This window comes from Dermacentor silvarum, chromosome 3 (assembly GCF_013339745.2).
Source record: "Dermacentor silvarum isolate Dsil-2018 chromosome 3, BIME_Dsil_1.4, whole genome shotgun sequence".
Lineage (NCBI taxonomy): Eukaryota > Metazoa > Arthropoda > Arachnida > Ixodida > Ixodidae > Dermacentor > Dermacentor silvarum.
Window position 1 is genome coordinate 173,569,753 of NC_051156.1, and position 23,699 is coordinate 173,593,451.

At 46.7% G+C, this 23,699-nt stretch overlaps 1 protein-coding gene across 1 annotated transcript in view; it reads right to left on the minus strand.

Annotated features, from left to right (window-relative positions):
* Window positions 1-23,699, minus strand: part of LOC119445035 (mucin-5AC) — a 105,989-nt gene that overhangs the window by 23,686 nt on the left and 58,604 nt on the right. Inside the window, exon 2 of the mRNA XM_049663908.1 lies at window positions 17,541-17,911. Coding sequence (XP_049519865.1) covers window positions 17,541-17,715 — 175 coding nt within the window. The 5' untranslated portion in view covers window positions 17,716-17,911. The remainder of the gene's footprint in view (window positions 1-17,540; window positions 17,912-23,699) is intronic.

Genomic DNA, 23,699 nt, shown 5'->3' on the forward strand with positions numbered 1-23,699 from the left:
CGGACGCTTTAGAACGCGTACGTCTGGTTGGGGCGCGCGCCTGGGCTGCCTCGCGTCGGCGCGCCTGGCTACGCAGCGACGGCGCGGTAGATTCAACTCTCAGTTTAGCAGATTTATACCATGCAAGAAAGTGCTTTTCTTCACTTTTTGTGCTGATTTAATATCTGTTAAAAATATAAAAATTACGTTTATAGATATCGAAGCATTTTGAAGCACTGTCAACAACGAAATACGAAGTGGCGTCTGCCAAGGCGTCAACGAGTGAGGCCAGTGAGCGCACGCTGTCGCGCGTAATTGTGGATACAAACCGCCATTCCTCGCTAGGCGCGGCAGGCGCTAGGCGCGTAGACGCGAGCTGACGCGCGTCCGCAAGCGTACGTGTGGTCTGGGCTTAATACACTCGTTCCCAGCGCGGCCGCGCCTTGTGGGACTGACTATAGTGCGTAAGAACGACATTACCGCAAGTAAAGAAACCATGACATCTACAGTTACAACGTGTAATTGTTCTGATTATAGTGGTGCCGCGGATGGCTTCAAATCGGGACCAGTAAGAAGCCGTAAACACGACGGGCCGTATCCACAAAGCCCGTCGTTTGTAAGAGACCTTCGCTGTTGGCCGGCCACATTTTTGGAATTTGCTCTTCTTATGAATAATTCTAGCGAAAAGTATTTTTTGAGTGTCGGCTGAGGTTGGGGGGGGGGGGGGGTCGTTGCACTATTAAAACTTCAACCTACCGTGATCGCATGCAACAACCACCTAAGGAATCGTATAAGCAGTAAGCTAGCGAACGAAGACAACTAGGTGTCTTTCCTCCACAAAACGAACGAAGGACACCGAACCAGGCGTAAGACGACGCAACGATGTCGCGAGGGCGAAGGCAATGTATGATGCTTTTGAAGGAAGATGGTTATGAGAGGTGCATGAACTGAGAAGTGCGACTCATATCAGCACTTATGGATTCCATACCACCACACCACTTGTGTCACAGTGGCGCATACACATTCTGGTGGATTGGATAAGAATGGGTGCATCCTCAATAAGCAACGTTCTTAGACTATAGAGGAACAAGGAAATGGGACAATGGCAAGTAAAAACAATGCAGATAGTACGCACCACCACACTACGTACACTTGCCAATACGTAAATAAAAGTGAAACTTGCGTCCACTTGACGTTGCATAATTAACAGTGAGAAGAAATGATGCTAGAATAATATTGGAATAGGATGAGCAAAAATTATGTCATTACAAACATTTAACAATACGCATATGTGAATACAGGTGAAAAAGAAATTACGCTTGATTAATTAATTAGGAGAAGGTTCGGATAAGTGACAACAGTTCTGACCGTGTTATGTTAATGATGTTCTTGAAGTCTACTGTTCTGTGGTTAAGGATTTTAGCCGCCTCCGTGGAGACCCGGCCCTTTGTGAAGTTCCTAATGGCCATCTTGGAGTCGCTGATTATTATTCTGTCTCGATTCCGACCGTTGATTACGGCCAATGCGATTGCCGTTTCTTCCGCTGCCTCCGACGATCTGGTCCTGACGGAGCCCGCCGTCACGGTCTTTCCTTTCGTGTCTATGACCGCCATTGCGAAGACACCACCGCCGACACCACCATTGTCGGCACGGTTTCGGAGGTACCGCGCGGCGTCTACGAAAAGCACCCCCTCCCGCGCGCCGTGGTTTTTGAGGATCGTTTTCGTGCGGCATTTTCTTCTCTCGACATTGTGCACGGGGTGGATGTTCTTCGGTATGTTTTCCGTGCTTATTGCGGCTCGGACGTCCGGGCGAATCTGCGTCTTGGGGCCCTTCATTCTGTGGTAGTTTATGCCGATCTTTTCAATGATTTCTCTGCCCGCCTTGGTTCCGGAGAGTCTTTCGAGTTCGCTACCGCGACCTCGTCCAGCGTGTTATGTACCCCGAGTTGTAGTTGCCTTTCGTTTCTTGTCTATTGCGGGAGACCCAGTGTCGTTCTGTACGCTTTTCTATCTTGTCTTCCCAGCCTTGTTCCAGTGGACGAATGCCGCTACGTACGCGATGTGGCTGATCTCTTAAGCCTGGACGAGCCGTACCACGTTTCTTTCTTTAATGCGCCCCTTCTGCTGTTGGAGACCCTTTGTATTAGCATAACGATCGCCGTGACTTTCTTTTCCAGGCGTGTTACGGTTTTCGCGTTTGTTCCCCTGGCTTCGATCCAGAGACCCAGAACTCTGATCTTCTGGACCATGGGTCCATTTCTGGTGGTTATTATGATTCCGCTTTTGTGTAGTTCCGCTACGTCTCTGGGCGGTGTGCCCAGGTGTGCTGGGGCGGTAGAGTAGAAGTTCCGATTTCCCCGGCGAACATTCTAGTCCGGTGCCCTCCAAATGATTCTCGACTGCCTCCACGGCCCCTTGAAGTTTGTTCTACATCTCGCCCTCGCTTGCGTCTTTCGTGGTCAAAATCGTAATGTCGTCTGCATAAACTGTGTGATTAATACCTTCTATTCGCTCCAATTTTTCCGATAGTCCGATCATGACGAGGTTGAAGAGCACCGGTGACACGACGGACCCTTGCGGTGTGCCCGCGCTGCCACGCGCTGGCACACTTGCTGACCGTGCGCTCGTTTTTATGTTCGTGCCGCTTCTTGAAAGGTGGGTGCAGCCTATCGCTACTTTTGCCACCAAGGTTGCTGCTCCCGGCAAAATTTTGGCAGAGCTCGTGCTAGAAGCAGGTCCTGCAGCTCCACAAGTATGGGGTAGCAGTAATCGCTGTTATAAGCGACGGTGCAGGAAACAATTCCGGTCTATGTGGCAGCAACTGGGAGTCAGCGACACCGTGGCGTCTCCGTGCTACACAGTGTCACATTCCCTTTTTTTATGTTGACAAGTTTTATGACAAGTTTTATGTTGTCATGCGGATGTATTTCTTTGCAAGAAAGAAAACCGGCGAAATTATGGTCACTGAGCAAGTGCAGCCGGCAAGGAAGAAGGCAAAGCTGCTTTAGGCCATGTTGTTAGACAACTCCTCTCATATAATTACATGCTCAGTAAAGAGTATTCCTGTCGTGAGTCTGTTTTGTTTTCGTCTCCTGAAAAGAAGCATGGAAGGGTAAAACATCAATAGGCTTTAACGTGTTTGTTGAATGCCAGCGCAAAAATAGCGTGTTTTCCGCTTCAAATGCCGACATTTCTTGCATGTAAAAGCGTTACACTGCGGATGGTGCGACGCTGGGCAGAATTGTAAAAACCCGAAGCAAGTGCGCCAGTTAGCCTGCCACCTAACGCATTGAAAAGAAAATAACAAAAGAATGTGTTGATGGGAGAGCGCGTACGCTCACACACAATGTAATCACGCTCGGTTTTGCGCAATATAGATGCCCAAGCCCGTACATTATCTCGTATCGTAACCTGATAGATCATGCGGAAATAAAGTGCTGGGATGAACTACGCACAAGAACACATTAAACGCAAGCATTCGCAAATATTCGAAGTCATTTATATATCTTTGGTTGGAGAACGCCCGTTAAGCGGTCACTTGAACCAGGATCCCTCAGGGGCTGCAGAAGATAGCGCCAACCTTTCCCTTGCCACACGAACCACTTACACACACACGCAACCAGGATACACGAAAGAGCAATAAACACAAATCTGGTTGTAAACTGTTTGCGTGTTTGTCCACCACTGATTTGTTATATAATTTAAAGGTCCGGCTGTGTGACCCGTGAAGGGCGGGAGCCAGCAGATGCTTGTAAGACGCGCGCTGGGGTACGCCACCGCCTTTGTATCCTAAGCAGACGACGCTCGAGCCATGAAGAAAGACGCGACTGCAGCGCCGTTAATTCCCGTGACCACCGCTGCGGCCGCGCCGGAGACAGGGCGCGTATGGGAAGCTGCGAAACTGAAGTAGAACGTTGCTCAATAGTGCATGTCCAGTTACACATCCCCAATGGCTCAAGAATTGCATAGCCCAAACACAAGAAAACCAAGAAGTCTTATAATATAATGCGCTATTCTATTAGAAGGTCTGTGTGTTTGAAAGACACCTGTCACGTGACAATATTGCACAAATTTTGTGACGTCATTTGTTGTTTCATTTTGCAAAACAGAGGTGATCTCACTGGCACAACTTTGTAGTTCCACGTTCATGCAGTGCAGGAGAGTTTCGGAAAAGACGACCTTACATTTAACGCAATTTTGTTCAGTGTTCGACCAGCTGCTTTAAGTCTATAGATAAATTGCTGAAATATTGATCTCTGGCAGGTTAGAACACCTGCCAGTAGTGTATGCCACCTTTTGCAGCGTGAGCTACACTGGCCGAGGTTAAGCAGTTGCCCGTGGCTCTTGGAGAGCCACGCTGGGCATGCGCGCGGAGTAGTGACGTCACACGGCGCACAGCGGGCACGTTGGCCGCCTCTCCCAGGGTATTCTAGGTCACTCTACCCAGGGGCCCCGTGCGCGGTGCCTTTTGGGTAGGAATAGGCCCACAAGGTTGCCGGAGCATTCGTGATTGTTTGGTACGTGGTAACTTTCAGTGACGCCTGCCGTCACAGGCTTGGAGGCCCGTATGCGGGTGGTGTTTTTTTGCTGCTGCGCGCGTTGTTCTTCGCTTCAAATGTGATGCCTTGAAACGTGGAGCAATACGGGGGCGCCTGACTCATGAAGACAGAAAATTTTCAAGGCGTCACTTGCGCTTACCACCGCGGTTAGTGGAGTTGCCAACGCTCGCGGCTCGAAACCCGTCCAGACGCCCGAGTGTGGTTTATTTTTCCCACGTACTCAGGTTTCGTCAAATCATCCGTTGTGCACCTTAAGCTGTGGTGCGTATTATCTTGCTAATTTTTCGCCCGCTGTCTTGCACCTAGAAAGAAACGACATGTTTTGAGGGACACTTTTTTTTGTCGCATTTTCACCTAATAAAAGGCTGGTGTACGTGTTTTATTTTGAGAGAAATAATTTTTGTCACGCTGTCTTGCCCCTAGGAAGAAACTATATGTTTTGAGGGACACTTTTTTGTCGCATTTTCTCTTAATAAAAGGCTCTGGTGTGCGTGTTTTATTTTGAGAGAAATAAATAGCATTAGCCTGCATTCTAAACGCCCAAGTGGTCGCCGTTTATTCAGATTTACGTGCATTATTTTGCAAGATTGTGTGGTGCGACGACGTTGTTGAGACGCGCCTCGAGGATCCATTTTCGTTATATAATAAAGCAAATGGACGGAATTTGTGCATTATCTAGAGTTTATTCAGCTGTTTTCGAATGCGCGTATAGCTCCACAGCATAATTATGTCCTAGAATTAAACATTGCCAGGGGGACCCTTCTTCCTCTGCTAGTGTGAAATGGCATGAAAACTGAATACATAGCGGCAAGGGAAAAATAGCATTCACTTGCACTGGGGGATTCATTGTGTTGCTGGTGTACTTGTACTATGAAAGCACATTTTTATGACAACAGTAATTGTTTCGTTCTTTATTCAATGTTTATTGCACCTATAGAAGCCAGAAGATTTCACACAAATACAGAAGGAAGCCACATTTATAATTTAAATGAAGTACATAGCAAACATAATACACAAAAGAAAATTATAAACAGCAAGTAGAAAAACTTATTGTGCCACTGCTCTTCGGTATCAGTATTAGCATACTTGTATGCCACAGGGCATTTGTATAATAATGTTATACAAAGTAAACTATATCACACATAGTATTGATACCTTTAATAAAACTGGTCAATGGGATCAGCTGTCCTTGAATGTAGCTGCAGTTTTGCTTACAATGCCTTGTATGCAACGCCTTCAATACAGGGCTATAATTGTATAATATTTATATCTGCGCTGTCCTCACAAATATCGAAAGGCTTCGGTGATTGTGCTTGTCAGAAAAGTAAGCAATACATATGCAGAAATCGAAAAAAAGAGAGTGGTAGTTCACAAAGTCAAAGTTGAAAGAATTGATGTGAGGTCAGACCCACAAACTAAGTATGTCAACATTAAAATACAATGCATACTGCTGCAACTAAAATGCAAAACAAAGCTTATGTTGTATCACATACCTGCAAAAAAGTTAGCACCGTCGAAGCTGAGCCAACACACCGCAAAATTAGGAGACAATGGCTCTATTACGTTGTGAACCTCAAATGAATGAATATTTCACGGTATTTAAAGCACTCATTGAGTGGTATACACCAAATGTTTGTGGTTACAGTGAATCTAGCATCATAAACGGCTATTGTAAAGCAAATGAACAGAGTGAGCACATTAAATTATTTAAAAAATAGTAAAACCAACGGTAATCCAGGTGACAGTGGCAAACTTCCACAAAGGTCAGGTAAAAGACATACAGGATAAACATTAAAAAAACCATTGTCATCCTCAAGAGTATACTTAGCTCACACATAATCCATTGAAAGTATTCACAGCATGTCCATGTCATCACACAGTTTGCTCTAGTGAAAGGTAGGCCAGCTAACCTACCGTCATTGTCCATACTGTTTAGCTTGGGCGGAACAGAAGAATTGCTTAAGCATAATTTGCATGCAGGTGATTCAAGCTACAGCATTCAGCAAGACAACAAACATGTACTTGCAGAATTTACAATAAGGTATCACATTTTCCCTCTATAAAAGTTTGACATCTGCATACAACGCTCTTGAACAATATATGCACTTTACAACGTCACTCAAAAAACAAATGCCTTAACATAAAACCTGGTGGGACAGCTGAAGTTGATGGATAAAGGAATTAATTGTGTGGGCCATCATGAACATATTTCACCCACGATAAAACTTGTGTAGCAATTCTTCCAGTACTGCAAGCCACATGCACCCAAGCTCATACACCCTGCCTGGGTCAGCAGAGTAACCATGATCCTGCAAAATTGCTGCTGTGAGTGGTTCACTGGCTGCAGGGCTTCTCTGAGGGGCAGTGAGGTTAATTACATCGAAGGAGTATGGTTTTTTCAGAGGAACGTACAAAGAGAATTTCGATGAGCTCCAATAGAAAGCAATTTCCGCCATCAATGTCGTTGACCTCATTGCGAACTATCAGACGCTTCAATGCTGCTGCAAACTGCTTTGCTGTTGGGTTGTCATTGCAGCCCCCAAATGATTTTATTGCAGCAAAAAAGTAACTCAAGGTGGTCCTGACTGAGCTTGGAAGTCGGAAGATATGCCAATAGGCCATTTTCTGTAAACAAGTGGTTGTATAGACGGTTGTCTAAGCACACCACAAAGCGAATGAAGCCTGTCTTTTGGTTGGTCCCTGTCATTAGTTTACCAGCTGCAGACTCCCTAAGCAAGCAAAAGTAGGCCATAAGTTCTTTGACATACGCAGTGACAGGAGCCACATTTTCAGGACACAGTGGTCCTTTCTATTCTTCTTGCCTTGGATGTCTTGAATTTAAAATGTCGAATGCATTGTTGACATGTCTAATAAACTCTTCTGTTGGCAAGGAACTTGAAAATTTTCATTTTTTTTAGCTCTGCAGTCACTAACAGCATCTGCTACCGATTGACTAAACGTTTGAGCCAACAATGAGACTTTCATGGGCTGGTTTTTCCAGGTAATATGTGCTTGTCTAAGTTTGTTTGCCAAATGTAGGCCCTCTGTGTACTGGATTTCATGCAGCTGATCAATGTGTTTCAACAATATGAACTGTTTGTTCATATCACAATAGCCTTTTTATCAAACAGGGTGTGCCGCAGTAGCTTCAACATGTGACAGGGATCCAACATGGCAAAGAAAAGCTTTTTTTTTGTCACTGGATGTGGAAAAGAAGCATCCAGCTCAGTCAGGTCCATCTTGTAGCCAAGGCTGTGCAGGAATGACAAATTCGCTGCAGCGCCATCGCAGGTCAAACTCACAATGTGTGCGCCTTTTTCGTGAGTGAAGCTAGCAGCTTGCAGCACCAAATTGGACCTCTGCTCACCACCAAGGCCATGCACTAGAAAGTAGCCAATCGGCAGCTTCCATCTGCCATTGATTGCAACAAGCATTAAAACAAATGCATCTTAGGCAACTGGAAAGCTGTCATCATTGACATCAATGCCTATGTCAACATATACATGGAAGCTTTTCCCATCCCATACTACTTCTTTGAATGGCCATCTCATCCACAACCAGATTGCATAATGTGGAGAGCCGTGCTTTACCTTGATAGCCAATGCAGTCATTGCCTCTTTTGAAAAGTCAGCAGCCCTATCAATGGATTGATACCATTTACACAGTGTCTTTGGATGCGGGAGGCATGTGTTGAAAACAGCTCGTACACATCTGTATGCTCTAGGGGAATAAAAATGCAAAGTCAGTGCTTAACTTGCAAATTCCGCTATCTCTGCTGCCCCAGCGAGGTAAGGCCTAGTCAGGAGATTTAAGCCCTCCTTTTGCCTTACCTCGCGGGCAAACCTTGTACATGTTTTGCCCGAATAATATATATATATATATATATATATATATATATATGGCGAGTAAGCGGGTGACATTGCTGGCACCAGACTTATGTGGCAGTTGATGCATGGGCAAGTCTTTTTTTGCCCCACCTTTTTTGCCTCTGCAATATGGCGACATCCTCATTTCCTAGGATGCGATTGTCAGATAAATCTTCTATGACATTTTCGAGATGAGCAACCTTTTGAAAAAGCTGTTCATGGGATTGCCGTAGGGCCTTCATCTTCTTCTTGGTCGCAGTTTGTAATTGTGTAACGCCATACTTCATGCCTCAGAAAAGCCTTTTCAGGTGCGTCTTTTGCTGGCTGTGGCTGCAAAATATCACGCGCTGTAACAGGTGCATGAGCAACCAACATGACACAAAGCACGTACGCAGAACAAAGTACTTAATTATTGTGGCATACACTCTTGTGCAAGTTATGACGAATATAATGCTAAATTTTAGGTCATTACATTGCTTACGACGGTTTCCGTTTACACTTTTGTGAACTTAAAACTGTTGGGGCATAAAACTGCCATCCACACGAGCTTGCTAGTGCCACTTAATTTTGTTTGTTTATTTATTTGCTAAATACTGCAGGCCCATCTGGGCCCAGGCAGGAAAGGTAGAAGTACAAAACAACTAACACAGAAGAGGCCAATGTAGCATAGTTCAATGAGAGATGTTTTAAAGAAGCCTCTTAGATTGAGCGGGCAAAATATACTGAGCTCACATATCACGGCTCATTGTGACCGATCGAACATATAAAGAGCATAGAAAATTGTGAAAAACCTGTTGGTCTTCTAGTTATTGTGTGATTTGAATGGAAAAGAAAAATTGAAAAAGGATTACTGTCCGATAATTGGTGTTTAATACAAACCCTGAGGAAACTCATACCGCTGCGAACAAATATGAATGTTTCAGTATTTAATTAGATGGCTGCCATGATCATAAATGTTAGTGTCCAAGTGCAGTTAACTGAGTGACATTTATTATGCTTGAGCTATTAAACAGTTGCCACGAAAATATATGCCACTTCACTTGCAGCTACCTAAGGAAACAAGTATGTAAAAATTGTAGTGGTCGAGTATTATACTTACCATAGTATACCTTGCTGTTCGAGGTGTCGCTGGGTTGTGTGTAGGCAGTGCTGCAGAAGCTTCACCCTTGAGCATCCTGGAGGACCTTGGACTGGGAGACTGGACAAAATACACCAAGTGCAATGAGGAGGGACTGCTTACTGCAACATAACTTGAAATTGCTGACCGTGCAAACGAAACACCAGATGCACAGTTGAAGAAAAAAAAATGGCTTGAATAGTATTGCACCACTATTTCGTCAGTTATAATTGACACGAGCACGTAGTCACTAACGATCGCGAATATTACAGTTCCATTTTCATAAATAAAAGAAACGTTCATTGTGCTTACCTATGGAAGGACAGGCCAGCGCGCCGATTTTCTGTTCGATTAGGGCATCCTGGCACAAAACACTTCATCACGCAGGTGCGCCTACTGCTGACGGGAGTTCTCGCCGGTCTGCTAAGAGGCCGAAGACTTTGAGCAGATCTCGAGCAACAGTGTCGACTGCGCTACGGGCCGGCACGGCCCTAAATATGTTCGGAGTCTCCGGCTCGCCAGTCCATCCTTGGGCACAAGACGGGACGCATTTTTTCCCGTAGGGACAGTCGCTTCGGACCCTGTACGCTCGCATAATCGCGTGCACATTTTGCGGGGGCGAAAGGCATCATTGTTTCCCAGAAGACGTCGTCAAACGCAACGAATCGTCGTCGAAAGGGCGGCTTGGTTGCCTTCACACGTTTGCAGGGCGAAAGGTTCCCTCGTTTCCCTGAAACCACACCGAAACGCAACCAGTCGTCCTTGAGGTGGTCCTCCCGGGTTGTTGGGCGCAATGCCGGTTAACCGACGCCTTCGTTCGCAACAGCCTTGGCACCTGTCTGCTAATTAAGCGGCGGGACTCAACTTCTTCACACACTCGAATTCCTTCACTAATCTCGGCGCGCATTTGCCACGCCGAGTATGTGCGCATATTCCGAAACCCCCGCAGCAGACGAAACGGAAGCCACCGAAGCGAGCCGAGTAAAATCTACCGCTTGCCTATTACGTGAGGGCCTATTTCCCATCATCCCATTCCTCTAAATTTTTTATGACTAGGCTTCAAGATTGTCACGTGACGCTCCCTCCTAGTTTTTTTCCTTCCTCCATGGCGCTGGGCGTTTGCCAGCATGGAGGAAGGAAAGGTGGAGGAGGAAGTGTGGTATAGACCAGATTATTTTAGCCTCGCACGCAGGCTACGGGCGCGCTCCAATGATGATGATGATGATGATTTAATGGCATCCCCTTTGAAACGGGGCGGCGACAAATAGTCACCTAGCCTGCTTGATTTAATCAGGTACACTATACCTCTTCTTTATCTAGCATTTTTATATACGTCTCATTATTTTTATTTTTCAAAAATTTAGCTTGTACCGCTGCCTATGATTTTAAGAGATCAGGTCGTATCCATCTTTTCATTGCTTTTTTTCTCTCTCGACACCAGGCGCCACCTCTCGGCGTGGACTGCGGAAATCGGCGGACTAGCGTGTGTTTATTTGTGCGTGGCGGTTTGCCTTGAGTAGCAACGATGTACAAAAGCTACTCGTCAAGGCGGCATTGTGCCGTCGTCGGCATTCTTGATAGGAATGTGGCGAGCGCCAATTTTGAAAAAAATTCCGCTTGGCGTTACACTCTTTGTAACACTTGAAGGCGGAAGCCTGGTGCAAATTTAGTCGTGCATTGAGTTATACATTAAGTACACATTAGGTTATGCATTACCAAATGATAGGCTCTTCGCAGCATGTAAAAGCCCGTGTGGCGCATACCCCATATCCCGGACTTGGGGTATGCAGCGAGGTATGCGCCACACGTGATCGGGTATATGCATTTCCATAGGGCCACGTGACATTTTTTTTGTCATACGCGGCGACGCCGGGTTTTCGACAAGGCCATTGCCAACACCTTAAAGGACACCTCCGCATGAGACACATTAAAGTTTCGTCTTAATAACTACTGGGGTTTTACCTGCCAAAACCACGATGTGGTTATGATGCACGCCGTAGTGGACAGACAGACAGACAATGAACTTTATTATGCTGTAGTGGACGGTTCCGGAAATTTCGACCACCTGTGGTTCCTTAACGTGCATTGACATCGCACAGTACACGGGCTTCTAGCATTTTCGCCTCCATTGAAATGCGACTGCCGCGGCCGGGATTGAATCCGTGTCTTTCGCGTCAGCAGCCCAACACTTTCATTTCATTTCATTTTATTGTTTCCGACACAATACAGTGTATAATATTGTTTCCGACACAACCACTGCACCAACGCGGCGGCGCCGAGCGATAAGTTTTCAAGAAATGAAACGCTAGGAAACCACATCATGATTATTGTTGCGTGGCAGAAGGGCTTCCCAAAGTATGCGTGTTTTTTTTTTTTTTTTTTTTTTTTTTTTTAACAGCGGATCTGTTTAAGCCGAGCGTTAGTCCGTAACGTGCGAACAGAAATTGTGGACCGATCCTAGCGTTAGTGCAGAAAGGGTCCAAGCGCAATGGCAAATACCCCTGTGTCGTGTTGGGTGCCCCTTGCGCTTTCAGGAACTAAGTGCACGCATCATTAAATGTTTAACAGCGGAGCTGTTTAAGCTTTTTGTTTGACCGCGTAGTGTTCGCAAAAACTCGCCTAGCGATGACGTCACTGCGCACAGCTGCCCCTCGCATCACCTTGTGATAGCCAATAAATAGCTAATCGATAATTGATCAATAAACAATAAATTTTGGAAAATGCTAGGGATGACTTGGTAGTGCTTAGTCTAGCCCAAATACGTGGCCAATACCTTGCGATAGCCAATCAATAGGTGATCGATCAATAATCAATAAATTCCGGAAAATGCTAGGGATGACTTGGTAGTGCTTAGTCTAGCCCAAATACGTGGCCAATACCTTGCCATAGCCAATCAATAGCTAATCAATAATCGATAAATAATCAATAAATTCTGGGAAATGCTGGAGATGACTTGGTAGTGCTTAGCCTAGCCCAAATACGTGGCCAATACCTTGCGATAGCCAATCAATAGGTCATGATCAATAATCGATAAATTCCGGAAAAGCATAACCCGTATAAGGACAGGACCAGCTAGGTGCCGATCAGCTCCGCTGTTTCTTTAGCTTTGCGCCACTTGTGCAAGCTACACTAATTTATATTTAGTCACGCGCATGCATACACACATACCTTGCATAAAACTGCATTCTTAGGCAAGGTTCCTGGAGCAGCGGCGGGGATCCAGGCGAGGAAACGTGCCAAGCTGCTGTAGGTGGAGTTGGTTTCCACGAAGGCCCAAATCATTTGCCTAGATTATGTCCCTTGTGACAGCTTAAGTCTAATATATAGGGGCATACAGTTGTTTTTTACTTCGTTTTCTTTAATAAAGCATTCATTGGTTTACAAGAAAGTTGTGCTGTTATTTTTGTGGATAACAAATTTGGTCTCGCTAGCTGGCGTATAACTGCCTCAGACCAAAGCGTTAAGCAAGTAAAAGCAGAGAGAAAACGTGCCAAGCTGCTGTATGGGAAAAGTTAACTGCGCGAAAGGTTTAGGCAGCAGGAAGAAACACACGACACTTAAAAACGCAGCTTCTGCGCTTCGTCGTATGCGTTTCTTCCTATCGTGCAGTTTACCGTTCTTTCAGTATGAACCAACTAGCCCGATATATCTTGTTGCTGTATGTGGATACCGATTTCGCATGGTATCACTAATTCGGACTATAGGGAGAACGCCAGCGAGCGTGAAACACGCGCATGCTGCCCGTCCTCACGAGCAGCGAGGCACGGCGAGGCGTCTGCAGTGGAGCGCGATGGAACGGCGCCGCCATCTGGCGGCTGCCCAAGGAGTGACTACAGCGGCGGTAAGCGCACGGGTGGAGAGTTTTACAACTGAAGCTGGTCTAGTAACGTTGGTATAGCCATAGAGAAGGCGAGTGAAATCGCTGTTCAGCGGCGCAGAAGAGCGGAGAAGCTGAACTCATTGGATCCCGAAGTAGTTGCCTGGCACTTAGCGGTTGAGCGTAGGAAGAACGAACAGAAGAAGGCTAACCATGGTGCGGAGACACCGGAGCAGAGGGACGAACGTCTAGCAAAGCGGCATCGCCAGGAGGCTGAGCGACGTGCCCGACCATTTCAGCAGAAGCAACAACAAGACACCGTCGATGACGTCAAGGCTCACCAATTGACTGACTATACGGTGAAACTTAGCGAAATTGGAACTGGAAGTTTAAGCGAGAGAAAGTCGGATGATGACGTCATGTTCAGGTGTATAATATGTGGATCTGGAACTACTTCTGCCTTACTAAACAAGGATGGGATAATGAAACGATGCCATTCCAACTATCTTCCTTTTCTGGCTTAGCGAGCTGCGCTCCACCCAGGTTACGACTAGGACGGGGTGGTCGTGAGCGGAGGGTGATAAGTAGAGGCCGGATCTTTAGGCATTAAAAAAGCGCGTTTTAGGCGCAGGCAAAACAACGTTTTAGGCCTCCAACGTCGTAAATATAGGCACAATAAATCTTTACATAAATGCAAATTATTTCAATCGAAGACATGCGCGACCTGTATCTACGACAGAAAAAACAAGAAATGTTATTGTCTATGATGGCACAAAGACGCCAACAGTTGAACATAGCCGTGCAATTGCCCCATAAAGCTGCTGGACTAATGATGATCAATTGGCCTAATTCTACAAGCACACTGCTCATATTCATGTTCAACGGCCACTGTACTCGAGCGTCGCATATAGTGAAACAGGCAGAAAAATAATACTTGAAAGTTGGGAATACTGATAAAAAAAACGCTACTTTATGTCTGCCTGACGTAATTCAATTAAGACACAACAAAAAGAGATAAATAATAAATGCAACAGAGACTACGATTTATTAACAAATTAACATATTCTTACATGAGGAGTGTTAGGTATACAACTCTGGCAATTTTCTCATTACAATGACATTATCCGAATTGTACATGCAAAACGCCCCAACACTGCCAAATACACTTCCGCCCATTTGAAGTGCACATGTTTGAAGAAATCTGTTTAGAGGGCACGCGGAACGTAGTCTAGGAATCACTGTGAAGATTGTGGAAACAATAGCAAAGTGCCACCATCTCCAGATTTTTGGATTCAAAATTGTGCCTCTTGTCACTGAGAATGATCTTGTACGCTGAGAAGCAATGCTTGACGATGGTGAACACCTTAAAAAGTAAATTACAAACAAAACAAAAGCCGCATGCGCATCACAGTTTTGTTCCTTCTTTTGTTCTTCACTCTCCTTTCCCTGACGGCTCTCCGCGGTTTCGCATTTGCCAACCGCTCGCGCCATGTCAGCGCGGCGGCGTATGCTGGCCGGCGCCTCGATTTCACTGCTTCTAGCGGTTGTTTTCCTGGAGTTGGTTGAACTAGAGGACTCGGTTAAGCCTAGAGTTCCAAACAGTCAATGTTGCCCGGTAACATGAATAACGGTCTCTAACTGCACTCGAAAGCGAAACTTGAGGGTAAATAGTGTTCATATAGGCGCCGATATTGAAAATAGCCTTTATAGGCATTTAGGCACAAACGCCAAAATAGGCATTTATAGGCAGTATAAAAACACTATGAAAGCCCTTCTTAACCTCTAATTCATGCTCATATATCAAAGTGGGGCGATAATAGCGCAAGGAACAAAAAAGGCATTTGCCTAAAATCCGGTCTCTAGTGATAAGTAAGGAAAAGAATCGAGCGAAAGGAATCGTTGCAATACAGCGGCCCGATTACAGGCTGCAAACAGAGGTTGAGCAAAAAAAAAAAAAAAAAAAAAAAAAAACGTGGGCGTCCGCATCTGCTAAGGAGCACAGATTAATGTGGCCAGCTCTACATTAACAACCGTTCAACAGGTTGGCATCAGATGCGAGGCACTCCACCTTCAATTCTAGGGAGGTGAGGTAAGAAATTTGCGGATATTAAAGGCATTCCTACACACCCGTTACTACTTTTCGTAAGAAAGCCTACAAATTTCGTCAGGCAGTGGCGAATGGTCCAAAACTAATTTGAGCTGTCCTAAGCTTTTTGTTTCTGGATGTTCGTTCTAACATTTAAATGCAATTCAAACGGTTTTCTTCGGCAAACATTTTCAAGAGTTTAGAAGGTTCAGATACAAGGCCACACATCGAAGTCTATCGCACACCGGGAGTACAGAAGACCGGCGCTCTCGTTAAAGTTTGTGCCTAGGAAACAAAAAGAAAATTAAGGCGATACGCAGTGTCCGCGTGCCCCAATTGAAATGTGCACATGGCTGCCAGCCTTCCTGTGCGTGACGTCATGGGCTCGAAGTGCTCAGGATTTGTCATGAGCCTCCTGATACGCCATGCATGTTATATCGTACATTGCCTTCAATCCTGGATATGTCATAACCATCATCCCGCACCTGGAGTAGCACGTCAGGCGAATAGCCAGGCATCTCGAGCATCTCATTAAAGCATGTTTCTCTCTCTTTCTCACTGGAATCTAGCCGTACATGTTACCAGAGTCATTTAAACCTTTTAAAGCGAAACTTTTGTATATCTAGGCGAAACGAAAAAATCACATCATCTCACCCTACGGGCAACCATGGTGGGATGCGAAAGCATCGCGGGGGGTGCGCATCGAGTTTCCGTTTCGTTTCACTTGGCAACACAACCCAATGAAAGTTCGAGTGAGAGAATGTATTGAGAAGAGAGGAGACGTTTGGTACGGGGTTGTTGCGTCTTTATTTAGAGATCGTACGCGATTCCTAGCGTCGGTGCGCGCGGTATCTTGAAGACGATGGCTTTGTGACGCTGACGTTTACGTTCGGCTTCCCGAGCCTTACTCTGCTCCGCGGCGGTGGCGCTGCCACTGCAACTATAGTGCCGACGTTGACGTTGTTCATGTCGTTTCGCACATCGTTGCACAGAGAAAGAATGGCGGAAGCACAGCGAACGCGCGCTTTATACTGCGCCGCGACACTTGCGCCGCCTACCGGCGTACAGGGAGAGACAGGGACAGACAGGCGACAGACAGGGAGAGAGGGAGTTATATGCAATGATTTGCCGCGCCGCACCTGTGGCGGAGAAGGGGAGGAGGAGAGCGCGCACCTGCGTGGGAAAGGAGAATGAGGGAGCGCTGCGCATGCGCAGTATGGGTGCGGACACCGCAGAACGGACACTGCCCCGAGCATAAGATGCTCTCGCATCTAAAAGCATCTGTCCGTCACCTGTCCACAGAAAACTATCACCCTCCGCATTGGCTCGAGCGTCGTCGTCTCTTTTCGCAGCTGGCTCGTTAGCGCCCCTCGGTTTGCGCTCGTGCTCGTGCTCGGCACGCGCTCGTGCCACTGCTCCCGCGTTCGTCGTCGTCTTCTTCCACAGCTGGCTCCGTCGCCGCTCAACATTCCAGGGTAGAATTTCACTTCTCTTCTGTCGTCGTAATGGGGAGGCCGCGTTTACGGGGTATGAGCCATTGCTTAAGAGCGTATGAGCCATTCATTGTCTTAAGTGACGGACAGATTTAGTTTTGAAGTAATTTAATTTCGAAGAATCGCAAGCTGCAATGGCGGGCGAATGGTCCTAACCACGCCGCCGAGCAAACTCGAGACATCGAACGCAAGCGACAACGGCGGACTGCGGCCGTACCGTCAGTGATGTCGTTCTCTACGTCACAGCCGAACGCGTGTGTAACCTCATTAATTGAGAAATACTTTAATGAACCCTCGGGATTAGCCCAGTCATAAACATTGGGGCCGCACGTTTCAGCTTCGCTGGTTCGCTGGTACGGAGTGCTTGGATGGTGATTTTTTTTTAAGTATTAGGGGATTCTGATACTTACACAGAAAGTGGGTTTTTCACGTTTGCAACATACGAGTAGGTAATAAAAAAGAAAAAAAAAAAAGACCTTAATGTTACGGAGCTGTCTTCGAATTTCAGGATGCTAGAGGGTGCTGCTACGAGCCACGAAATGTCAAGACATGCCGACGTGAGTCGTATACCGCCTTTGCGTATGCCGTCGCTGTATATACTGACATTTGATCCCACCATACCTTGTATCGACTGTCCTATGGAGTAGAGCGACGCCAGGTCCGGCCTGATGGTCGTCGCGTTAATGAGCACTCCCGTCATGGCCTCGTAGTCGTGGTACTTGAACGGCACCCGCAGCCATTGGTTCCGTCCGAACGGGGCGCCCGACGCGCCCGATGCCAGGCACGAGAGCAGCATCCGCCGTTCCGAACCATTGCACGGCCAGGCGCAGCCCGGCAGCGACCTGCCTTCCACCCTGTAGCCGTGGCGACGCCATCGCCCGAGGTGCCGGGTCTCTCTCTCGAGGCACCGCTGCTGTCGGCAAGCTCGTTGCCGAAGTGCTTATCTCGGCAGCATGAGTCTGGCCGGAGCACTCCTCCTGTCAGGAAAGTCCCTGCGAACGGTAAGGACAAGAAATATAATGCTTGCAATCACTTTGCTTATGCAGAACTACGACGTTCGTGTTGTCCTGTTGGTGCTTACTTGTGTCCGTGTTTGCGCGCCTGTCTTTCAGTAACAGAGATATAATATTAGTTCGAATTTAGAGAAAGGGGACATCTCAGCTCGTGGTTTGTGTGACGGTTTTCTGAGAAATGTATACTGCTGCTGAAGCAACGCCACGGGCCTTCGGCGTTGAAACCAACTCCTCAGCTTCGGTTAGTCGCACTCACTCCTCAGGGCAAAGCTCACGACAGGCGACCAAAACGTGTATCAGTTCCCGTCTATTTAACCTTCTTTATATGCCGATTGTGGCAGGGGCGTAGTCAGAAATTTTTTTCGGGGGGGGGGGGGGGGGTGGCTAGCGTCTGCTTTCCTCTACGTGACGAGATCGGTAATTAATATTGGTAGTTTAAGCAGACTCTATACATGTATATCAAAGACATGGGACCCCACCCCTCGCGTGTGCTTGTGCTGAAATTAAGTAAAAAGTAAAGTAAGCTCAGTAAAATACAGTGTGACAGGTAAAGTGGGTGTTTGGAGCAATGGTTTCTCATCGTGCCACTGAACCGATCAGTCTTTCGAAACCGCATTATTGAGACGACCCGCCCGATCGGAGAAGACGTCATTAATTGTTAATCTCCGTTGAGCGTAGATGGCGTCGTCCTCGTCGGGGCGAAGTGCGTTTAACAAGTCAAGGGCGGCTATACACGTGAAAATGCACGTGTGACCAGGCTATACCTACTCCCATAGCAATAGTTTGTTCGCTGCGTCTTTGCGCTAGAAAACTTAAATAGGCGCAAAAACGCGTAATGCTTTTTTTTTTTTTCGGAGCTTTCGTCGCCATGCTCCCTCATACGAGGGGGTTGCATTTCCTGCGGCAAGTACATGGGCCGCTGTATCTTCCGCTGTGTGCGAGCGTGCAGCCGTCATTTGCCTTTACGTCAACAGATTCAGAATTGTACAGAATATTTCACCGCACAGCATAGATATGGCTTGTGTACGCATTTTAAGTAGTGCTCGCAACTCATTTCTGCTTCACTTACGCCGGTGCAAACAGGAAGCGGCCTTGTACCTCACAGAATCTCGACTGATTGGTGTACTGGTGATGTAGCAATGAACTCCGGTCTTGTTCAGTGCATATTGCACATAATTTCTCAGGACGCGTGAACTCCGACGAGAACTGTCAGCGCCTGCAACAAGAGTTTACTTACGCTGTACTGCGCACAGCAGTAATCCATGCTTGTCGGCTGTCTGTTTCGTGCATTCTGTTGCGAGTCAGTGGAATTTCACTGCTGGCATCAACCCCTTCGTGTGTACATTGCTGGTTTGGGAGTCCATACCACAACTGAAACTACCAGCCTTCCGTAATTGCTGGTCTGGGATTCAACAACACAACAGTAACTACCAGCCTTCCGTAGGGGCGCAATCGCAAAGAGACGTTTCGCGCGCAGACTAATAAGATCCTGCGTGAGCGCGGCCTAACCGGCACCTGAAGGGAAGCGGCGGAAATGTATACCGGAAATTTCGACCACCTGGAGTCTTTAACGTGCACCTAAATCTAAGTAAACGGGCCTCGAGCATTTTCGCCTTGATCTAAAATGCGGCTGCCGTATTTGTTGCTTCATTTGTTGCGGATTTGTTGCTTCAAAATGCGGCCACCGCAATGCGGCCGCCACATTCTCGCCCAAAACCTCACAGAGTGTCAAAGCCTTGACAAACACCATGACAGTTTTTTCCATATGCAGAAATGATTCGCTGTAAATTATCAACCCAAACGGCAGCGCCCAGGAATGAAATTGTGATAGTAGCACTTGTTTCTTGAATTATGTCAGCGCGAAACGATGAGAACAAATGGTGGGTAAGGGGGGGGGGGGGGGGGTTCGCGCCAAAAATTTCGGGGGGGGGGGGAGGTTGAACGCCCCCCCCCCCCCCTACCTGGCTAAAATAAAGCAAAGATAGATTTTTTTTTCGTTGTGTGAAGAGAAACCGTAGCATCCAATGTGCCAACAAACAGTGTTCTACCGTTCCGGCGTAGATGGAGACCAGCACAGCTTAAAAGATCGGTTTTTCCACCGACGTGCGCGACACAGCATCCACTGCGGTTCTGTCTGTTAGAGCGGCGTTTGCGTGAGTATTTCTTGAAAAGTGCAAAACATCGAACCGCTTAAAATCACTTTATTCGTGTTTATTAGTTTCATTTATTTTTGTTGATTTGTTAAAGTACCTTTCTTGTTGCACGCTTTCTGAACTCAATATCGATAGAAGAAACAAACAAAAGTTATAAAAACGGAATTTCATGATATAAATTTCGAGGCGCTTCCATTGTGCGGGTCGTGTACGTCGTGACTGTGGCATGCAGGACAATGCGGTACCGCGGTAATGGTGTCCGTAATTGACAAATGCTCCATAAAAAAATGAAGTAGCCACTTACGCGAATTCCTTCTGCGTAGATAGCTTGGCCGTGCTGAAGGATCTCACCAAAACTAATGCGAACCGCGACATCGCGCTTGCAAGCCTTCTCGACTATATACTCTTTGCAGGCGCTCCTCCCACTGCGCGCCATTAGCTGCTGACAAATGAATACCGACGTCGGTCATGGACGCATTAGCAATTCCTTCTGATTGGAGCGAGCCATGCCGTGCGTCTATTAGTATAGTGAAACGGCGGCCAAGAATGCTCATAATACGGAAGCGCTCTTTTATTATTGAGGCGCCACTTCATTCGCATATAGAATATATACTACTTCCGCAACGCGTTCTATATAGAGGAACCACTGGCGCCGTCTCGCCCTATGGCAAGCGCAATATACTAACGCAAGTTTTATTATCGTGCTCCGTACGCTCAGGGATGCATACGCAGTACGTGCCGTACGCTCCAATTCTTGTCCCGCAAACTGGAGGTCACTGTCTTGGGATTTGATTTTATCGCTCCAAACGCGGCTCTTTGTCCTCGCTAAAGGATTTCTGCGCAAGCTTTGGCTCGAAGCATGCCCGTTATAGTACAGATGCGATAGAGAGCTCGCGCTATCATCTTCCAGTTTTTATTACAGGCCTAAGAGAAAAAAAATGGAATAATTTTGGCATTAGGACAACACAGTCACGCGTGGTGGGCTCGAACTTTGCTGTTTATACAAATGGGGGCGTTCCTCTCGCGGGTGCACGCTGCAAGATCTACGGCGTCTCGTCGCCGGTTAGTTTTTCTCGTAGCATACTGCTTTGACTGCGCGTGGCCTCCCGGTGGGGGGTGTTTCAATATGCTCCCACGGGTCGCTCGCTTCGCTCATTTACCATTATCGTCCGATCGGCTGAGAACAACCTTGTGGTGTCACTGTTTAGCGCTGATGTATAAATTAGTCTCGATAGAACGCACCTACGGGCATGGCCAGACTTATGATTCACGCGGAGGGCATGACATATAGAAGGAGAAAAAAAAAAGCAATCTTTTCTTTTTTCTGTCTCTCTCTTCCTCTGTCTTACGTTTCATCGAAAATGCTCTTTATAGCCTCCAACCACGGCCTGAATATTCATTTTATACGCTGCACCCAACAACATTTTTCTTCATTTTATTGCTTACAGGTGCTTGTCTTGAATACAAGTTAAGGTTTGTTAATTGTACGACCTGCTCGAGAGCGGCCAAGTCATTGAAGAACGTATATAACCGCCGTGGTTGCTCAGTGGCTATGGTGTTGGGCTGCCGAGCACGAGGTCGCGGGATCGAATCCCGGCACCGGCGGCCGCATATCGATGGGGGCGAAATGCGAAAACACCCGTGTATTTAGATTTAGGTGCACGTTAAAGAACCCCAGGTGGTCCAAATTCCCGGAGTCCCCCCACTACGGCGTGCCTCATAATCAGATAGTAATTTTGGCACGTAAAGCCCCACAATTTTAACATATATAAGATTTGTCGCCGGACATCTACCTGAGCAGCCGCTTTGCTTATACTTTCGCTTTGCTTTGACTCCGTCTTCCATCTGGAGAATTCCGAACCGAGACAATCATTTTTTTTTTGCCTGTGCTGTGGCTTGCTGTATATACTTTCGCTTAACGCAGCGAAATGACTGACAATGACGTCCGTGACGAATTTCAGACTGTGTTACGCACACGTGCCGATGAGCACGGTAATAAAGAAAGCGCCGAAAAAAATGGGCACATCCGCGGGTAGCATTATAGAGGCAATTTATGCTTGTAGCTATATAGTTTTGAATAGAAGGTGCACTCGTGTTCGTTTACCTAAAGGGCACAGAAGGACATATTCCTTACAAAAATGAGTATTGAATTTCCGTTGTCGATTTGTTGAAGTATCGTTGATTCCATGGAAATTCAATGAAACTGCAACACTCAGTGAGCCAGCACAATGAGATTTCATTAAAACTTCCATTGTGCATTACTCAATACGTTTTCTGTTGACGACGTTCCATTGATTTCTCGTTGCATTTCCTCACATAACCTACTTGATCCAATGAAGGAAGCCAGACATCCTAGCTAAGTGTCTGCGTTACGTTCGGATATTCGCTGCCTTCATAGGCCGAAGATTGACATTCTTGAATTTTTTAGCTCACTGCCCCACCTCCCCAAAATCCCCCCCGCCTTCCCCATTGGCGGATCCAGAAAAGAGACCCTGCAAGAAAACAGTGAAAACGTTGTCCGTGTTTACTCCTCTCCGCCCACGTGTAGCCTTACGATGACGCACCAACTAGCCAAGCTTACGCTTCCCGCTCTCCACGAACTAACCTCTGAGCGTGTCTTTTGTTGCGCTAATATCCCTCATCAGTTACCATGGCTGGCGACAGCATATCTAGCTTCATGCTTTGCTCAGTGCTTACAGAAGCAGACAGAATACTAACAGATGACCAGTTTCTACGGCGAAGCTGTCTATGGCTAGGATCTGGAAAAAATGTGTCCGAGACGTTGACAAAAACAAGTTGGCCAATCCTGGTGATAGTGCAGAAAAGGCTACACTTTTCGACTCAAGCACGGTCAAAAATGCTTTAGCGATCGCACATGTTTATTCTAGCTTAAAGACGTCTGCATTTTAAATCGTTCGGCATCAGTGCGTTATTCCTAACAGCTGTGGAATTTTCGTGCTGTTCTGCGAACTCTGCTTCAAGTGCCAGGGCCCAATGCATTGCTTAAATTGTGAGTCAACGGCAGTGAATAGAACATAGAGCAGAGTTAATTACTCAAGTGTGTTAGATCGGCTGCTGGCATGTGTTCTTTATTAACATTTCTGGCAACTATTAGTATTCCCTTGAGTCACCTGATGCCAATTGTGTTATTAGATTTAGACTGTGACGGGCTACAGACCCTATACCGCACTAGATAATTGGCACTCGGGAGGGGCATTTGCTGGCAAATATTTGCAGGGCTAAGGCTACCCACAGCAAGTGACAATTCTCTTCCTCCTGCACAGTGTGGCACATGTAATGTTGGAATGAGCACGTGATTGAGCGCGCGAACTAGCAAAGTTTCCGCTGGGCCATGAGAAGCGTCTGGCCCTACAACAGAAGACATGCGGCAGACTGTTTTAGTTTATCTTTACTCGCATGCGCAATACATAGACATAGCTTCCGTGGGTAGAGGATGGCCCCTCCCTATAGAGTTTTAGCTACGCATTCGTGTGCTGCCTCAGATTGTCGGCCGCGCCGCACATATTCAAATGAACAGCAAGTGAAAAGAAAAAACATCGATGATTTCCTGAGAACCTCATAGTATGCGTTTTATTTGTGCAGATTCGATTTCA